The sequence below is a fragment of the Sminthopsis crassicaudata genome, chromosome 4 (assembly GCF_048593235.1).
Source record: "Sminthopsis crassicaudata isolate SCR6 chromosome 4, ASM4859323v1, whole genome shotgun sequence".
In the NCBI taxonomy this organism is placed as follows: Eukaryota; Metazoa; Chordata; class Mammalia; order Dasyuromorphia; family Dasyuridae; genus Sminthopsis; species Sminthopsis crassicaudata.
In genome coordinates, this window is record NC_133620.1 from 376963923 (window position 1) to 376971164 (window position 7242).

The 7242-nt window shown below is 36.1% G+C and overlaps 1 protein-coding gene across 1 annotated transcript; it reads left to right on the top strand.

The window, feature by feature from the left end:
- Nucleotides 1–3721: 3721 nt before the first annotated feature.
- Nucleotides 3722–4651, top strand: LOC141540859 (olfactory receptor 10J1-like). The gene has a single exon (XM_074264795.1). It carries the CDS (start codon nucleotides 3722–3724, stop codon nucleotides 4649–4651), a length of 930 nt encoding a protein of 309 aa, XP_074120896.1.
- The last annotated feature ends 2591 nt before the right edge of the window (nucleotides 4652–7242 follow it).

Consider the following 7242-nt stretch of genomic DNA (forward strand, 5'->3'; position numbering starts at 1 on the left):
AAATTTTCTTTGCATCCTGTCTTTGTGAGTAATACTTTTTGCTTGTTTGATGATAATATTTCTTTTTAATGCTAGTGCTTTTTGCTTTTCTTTTTCCACATTACCCTTTATTTCCAGGTAGTTGTTACATTCCTAATCAGTTATTCTTTCTTCTATATTTTTGGTAAAACTTGTAATAGCTAATTCAAGTTCTCTTATTTTTCCAATTATTTCACAATTATTATTTCTCTATTAAACAATTTGGAAGTACCCTACTGTGATCCATACTCTCTTCATAATCTCCAGGTCCTTTGCCTTCTCAGGTATTGTTTTATTCTTTCTTGTCTTGCAATATTTATCCAAACATGCCTGGACTCACTCAGCTGTTTTGGAGGCCATATTCTCTTCTTAATATTGTCTCTTTTGGTTTATTTGCTTGTGCTCTGGTTCTTTAATTAAATGTTCTCCCTCCTAAGATCTTGGATAATTCCATTCTTTTCCCCTTGTATTACTCTACTGTTCACTTTCTGATTTCTTCTCCTTTGATGGTGGTTTTGCTGAGAGCCAGATCTTAAAATTGCCTTAGCTTCCTTCAATATCTGACGATTCATGTTTTACAAGCTTTAATCTCTGCCCTAGGTGACTACTAGAAAGACATAATTTTCACCAGCTAGATTCTGGGCCCTTTACAACCCTGGTGGTTCCACACACTCTCTAGTTTTTTGTCCTGCTTCCCACTTCTTTCCTTAAATCTCTTATTGAACACTGCTGTCACAGAATATTGCCATACAACAGTGCCAGACAGAGTGAAATTCTATGTTTTGGTTTTCTGTGACAGTATGAGGAGGAGATAGAATGGGAGTTGAACTCTGTAAGAAGCCTGCAACTTGGCTTGTGCAGCTTTGCCAGAGGATTATGAGTTATGAAGCAGGGGTTAAAGTGGGGAATTGGGTTAAGGATTAGCCTTCTCTGATACTAGTTCATTGGGTTTTTACCTCATTAGGATTCTTGATGACTTGGATCATTTTGCTAGCTGAAATTATATTATCTCTAGTGCATTTCACTACCGTGGGTTAGATTTTTAGAAATCATAAGAATTGAGCAAAGTATGATTACTTTCATCTTGTTGGTCACATGAGTAAGAAGTCTAGAGCAATGTGTTCTAATCAATCAAATCAGTAAATATGAGAGACATGATCATCTGTCTTTTTGCTCCAGCTAGACAACATCATAATTATCATTATCATCATTATAGCATTGTATAACATATTGCTTGCAAAATATTTTTCACAAATTATCTCATGTAACAGCAACCTTGCAAGATAGACACTATTATTTTCCCCATCTAATAAACAAACAAACAAACAAAAAAACTGAGATTCAGAGAAATTAAGTGTCTTGTCTAGGGTCACACAGGGACTGAGTCACACAGTGAGTTCACACAGTGATTGAGACCAAATTTGAAATCAGGTTTACCCAACTTTATATATAATATAAACAAATACATATACATATACATATCAAGTTTAAAAGATATATAGATAGATAGATATGTAAAATTTGATCCTTACCATAATTCTAGTAAGTTGGTTTTACAATTATTACAACTTTATAGATTCCAGTTTGTTGGTTTAGTGAATTTCCCAGGGTCCCCCACCTAGTAAAATGTCTGAAGCAGGATTTGAATTCAGATCTCCTTCAAATTTAATTGTTGAGTCACTATTTTACACTGTGTATGTGGTGTATATGTTATGCGTATGCATGTGTGTTTGAAAGGCATAGGAAAGGCATGCCGTGGAAATAGCATGCTATACTCTTGAGCAAGACAAAATGAAAGCCCACCAATCAGAAGCCAAGGATAGTAGGATTTTAGCTTTTTTTTGAGCCTAATCTACCCAACAGAGTGCTAATCTATATAAAGGACACACAGAAATGTACAACATGACTTAAAACTTTCAGAAAGCCTACATTTTAGATAGACACACAGCACTAACCTACAAAAAGAAATTAAAGGACAATCAAGTATAAAACTGTTAAGTAGAATAGGATCAAAGGATATAAAAAGTTTAATAACTCTATGAGCATTATTCCACTTTGCTCTCCAAAAAGGGTGGATTAGTTCACAACCCCACCAACAATGAATTATTGTCCCAATTTTTCCATATTCCCTCCAACATTTGCCACTCTCTCATTCAAACATTTCAAATCATGGTAATAGCAATATCATTTCAAGAGCATCTTTAAGCAACTAAATCATTTTTACTCTACGAAAGATCTATAAAGGAAGAAGCTGTCTGCATCCAGGAAAAGAACTGATTATTAAAATTATGTTTAGAATGATGTATGCATATGTGTATTGTATAACTAATGGCATGCATCATCAAGATATGAGGGGAAGGTAAGAAAGAAAAAAAGGGGGAAACAGAACTCTACATAATCATTTTAATATATATTTAAAAGGAATAGTAAGTTCTTCATAATAGATTTGCACAGAATTGTTTGTTTTCTTTCTTTTCTTTTTTTTTTTTTCCTGAGGCATTTGGGGTTAAGTGACTTGCCCAGGATCATACATCCAGGAAATGTTAAGTATCTGATGTCACATTTGAACTCAGATCCTCCTAACTTCGGGGCTGGTGCTCTGTGCCACTGTTGTCCCTTGTTTTATTTCTTAAGTTCAGAATAAAATTTTTAAAGTACAGTAGGAGTTCAGAGAATAGAAATATCAGAGAAGATTTCATATATGACATAAGACTCAAGCTAGTCTTTGGAGGAATTGTTGGATTAGGAAAAGGGAATGAAAATAGATAATTTCAGGTAGGAAGAACTATATGAGTAAAATCACAGGGGGATTAGGGAAAGAAGAGGAGAATGAACAAAGCATGTATAGGGAAAAGTGTGAAAAGAAAATATACTGACCCTGAGACAAGAAATTGTCATGTGTGGTTGATTGTGATGATTATTGGTTACAAAAAGGATTTCTGCACAAAGGTTCAATAAAGCTGTGATTTAGGAAGGAAGAACAGAGAATCATGAGATGAAAAGATGCAAAAGACCTTAGAAATCATCTATTTCAGTTCTCTCTCTTTAAAAAATACAATAAGAGATTGCATGGTCCAGGAGAAAGAACACTGACTCTGAAGTCAGAGATCCTGAGTTCAAATCCCATCTACCTCCATTTACTAGCTCTATTGGCTTCTTAAACTTTTTTTCCCTGTGACCCCTTTTCACCCAAGAAATTTTTACATGGCCTGAGATGTATAGATATGTAAAACTGATATACAATTAAACATTTGCTGATAATAAATCACAATTTCATGACCCCCACATTCAATGACAAGATCCTGAATAGGGTTGTGAAGTAAAATTTAAGAAGTTGGGACCTCTAAGACCTTGAATAAGTTATATAATCTCTTGGTAGTTCAGTTTCATCAGCTAGAAAAAGAGGGAAGTTAAGCTAGATAGTCTTTGAAGTCCCTCCTGCCTCTATCTCTGTGATCCTATGACACTGATGGGGTTTAAGAAGTGACTTATCCAAAGTTATTCAAGCAATTAGCAATGCTATGGTGTTACCATAGGGCTGACTCTAAAATTCATGTTATTTCTCCTGTCCCAAGGAAATAAGTGATCCCTAAGTTAACAGAGAAAATCTGAATTTATTTAGTTATGAGAATATGAGAATGTTTCTGGTGGAAAGCCCTCCAACTCTGTTCCTTCTTTCCTCTTCAGAATTGAAGGTCACTCAATGAGGAGACTTAACTGCACAGAGGTGAGTGAGTTTTTTTTCCAAGGATTTTCCAGTTTCCAGGAGCATCAGATCACACTCTTTGTTGTCTTCCTGGCCCTGTACATTTTTACCTTGGCTGGCAATGTCATTATTGTGATAATCATACGAATTGACAGTCATTTGCACACACCTATGTACTTCTTTTTGAGCATGCTATCTACTTCTGAGACCTTGTACTCATTGGTCATTATCCCACGAATGTTGTCTAGCCTTGTATCCAGGGATATGTCTATTTCCCTGGCAGGCTGTGCTACTCAAATGTTCTTTTTTGTCACCTTTGGCATCAACAACTGTTTCCTGCTCACGGCAATGGGATATGATCGCTATGTGGCCATCTGCAATCCACTGAGGTATACAGTCATCATGAATGGGAGGGTGTGTGCCCTGCTGGTATGGGTGGCATTTAGCATAGGTCTTATTGTAGCAGTGACACAGGTAACATCTGTGTTCAGGCTGCCTTTCTGTGATGTAGAAGTGGCCCACTTTTTCTGTGATATCCGTCCTGTGATGAAACTCTCCTGTATTGATACTACCATCAATGAGATCTTAACTCTAATAATCAGTGTCTTGGTCCTTCTGGTCCCTATGGGCTTGGTCTTTATCTCCTACGTGCTCATTATTTCCACTATTCTTAAAATTGCCTCTGCTGAGGGTCGGCAAAAGGCTTTTGCCACATGTGCCTCTCATCTTACCGTGGTCATTGTTCATTATGGCTGTGCTGCCATTGCATATCTGAAACCTAAGTCAGAGAACACCAGAGACCAGGACCAACTAATTTCAGTGACTTATACTGTCATCACCCCATTGCTAAATCCTGTTGTATACAGCCTAAGGAACAAAGAAGTCAAGGATGCTTTGCTCCGAGTTTTTGGTAAAAAACAGCCCTAATCCTAACTGCAATTATCATGAAGCACTTAACCATTACACTATATATAAAAAGCAAGAGCACTACTTTAAGTGTTGTTGTTCAAATTTAGGTTCATGGAGCTGTGCTCTGACAACAAGAGGATATTTATTGGAAGAAAAAACAGATATTCAATCTCAATCAATGGTGGGAGGGGAGGAGAGGGAGATTCTTTGATGGAAGAATTTACCTCTGGAAGAGAACCAGAAAAAAGAAGGTATGAGCCTGTGATTATAGTTTTTTCAATGATAAAAATATGAGCATACAAGGGAACAATGAAAAATGAGATAGGACTAAGAAATGATGCAGGAATATGTTCTTTTCAAATTCCCCTCGAATTTCTTTGTGAGACTCTGATGAGTTGGCAAATCTTAAGGGAGATGGTTCTCATACACTTCTTCCCACTTTCCTTCAACTGCAGAAGGATGGATGGGAAGGGGACCATAGGGCTTGTTAACACCAAGTGGCCTATCCTCTGAGAGAGGTCCAATGAAACCTTCTCCAACAAACAATTCTTAACAAAAAATATAAAAGGAATATATTTCATCTTCATATTGGCCCTCTTCTAACCTAGATCCAAACTATATTTTCAGAGATGCTAGTAACTCTGGTCAAGTGGTTATAAAAGTGAACTACTATAGCAAAAAAATGAGGATCCTAAGATTGTATAGGGAGGGTGGGATACAGAATTAGAATGATTTGTGGTAAAAGTTAAGTAACAGAGATAAGGTATTGGGAGGTTTGGTTTTTTTTTATTCTTTTCAAAGGAAATTGAATCAAAGGGTAAAGGAAAAAAGGAGCTAAGAAGGAAAATATAAAGCTCAGAGAGAAAGAGATACAGAGAGAGAGGAAGAGAGACAGATAGACAGAGATGGAGAGACAGAGAAAGAAGGAGGGATGAAGAGAGGAGGGAAGGAGAAGAGAGAAAGAGAGACAGACAGAGAGACAGAGACAGAGACAGAGAGAGGAGAGAGAGAAAGAAAGAGAGAGAGACAGAGAGAGACAGAGAGAGAGCTAATATAGTTATGACAGGGGAAAATAAGATAAACAATTATTTTACATTTTGAGGGACTGGGATATAATATTAGGAAATCCTCAACTCCAATTGGAGGAGAAATAAAATATAACCAACTACACAAGGATATGATAAAGAGGATGATTTTATCCATTTCTGTAAAAACTTGTTGTCCTTAGATTAAAAAACATACAGCCTTGTTTAAAAGGACTTCTTTCACAATTGTAAAAAGATCTGAAAATTTTTTCTTGTCTCCTATTACTGAACAGAAAATATTTTTCATAATAAATTTTGCCAGTTGCATTCAAAATACTCTCTTTTTCTCCCTTGGCTGATCCTCCCTCCCTTCTCTCAATCCATCCTTTTTCTGTGAAGTGCTTTGTTTATCTATTCTAAATTGCTATACAATGTTGCAAATTCACTGTGTACTCTAAATGGGCCTGAAATGTCATAAAAACCAAATTTTCACCCTAGAAAATTGAAGCTGCTATTCAACAAGAACAGTATTCCTTAACATGCTAATAAATTTCTTTTTTAAAATTTGGCTTCCAATTTTTGACCCACAGTCATCAGACCTGCCTCCTCCTAGGTAGTATGATTTCTCTCAATTGAAAGAATTCCCCAACTGCCAAAGTGAGGAACCACTAAGTTCCCAGTGAGGGTAACAGTCCAAATAATTTGAGGTTTGTCCCCTCTCTTGGGAGGAATTACTCAAAATAATTCATTCTTATTATTATCACATTTATTACTCAAATTTCCTGTTATGTCTATCTGAATATAAGAGACTTAATCTTACATACAGAACGTAGTCTTTTGTCTCATTTTGATTCTGCCCATTAAGGAAACATTTAAACATAACCTGCTTACAGTATTCATTTTTTCTGAGAAATATATGTAGAGATCTCCAATCTTTCCAATAAAGGATAGGGCCTTACTAAATATACCCTGTCTGGTCCCAATTTTAAAATGATCCTGACCTCCACAAGTTTTCCATTCCTTTGGCTTTTCCTGAGCTCAGTGACGCAATATAAAACAGTTCAACAATCATTTACTAAGTGCTTGCTAGGTGCAGAGTACTGAGTTAGGCACTATGAGAGATCCAAAGTTCAGAAAAGACATAACTCCTGATAGACCTTGAATTCTAGCATGGAAAAGATAGAACATGAACACAGATGAAATTAATGGATAATATTTCTTGGTACATGCAAGTGAGAGATGCAAAACAAGATTTATATGAGATCTAAGGGTGAAAATTCTTATGACTGAGGCTAATTCATAAAAAGTACAGAAGTACACTCAGAAACATGAGCTAGGGACAACTTTGAATGACATCATTTCCCCACCCAAAATAAAACACTATCTTTAAGGATTTTTTAAAGTTGAATTTGAATTTGAATATATGTAGTAAAACTGAAGACCTTGTCAGAGTCTAGGGAGGCACAAAATGAAGGTCTCCCATGGCTTCTTCAGATTCAACATTAATATCAAGTAGGCTTTAGCAACATTTGAGATGATTTAAAAATTCAAATTTTAGCCTACTCAGGCTCACAGAAGACTCAA

Excerpts from the sequence above, each read along its gene's own strand:
- LOC141540859 (XM_074264795.1), top strand. The coding sequence starts at position 3,722 with ATGAGGAGACTTAACTGCACAGAGGTGAGTGAGTTTTTTTTCCAAGGA.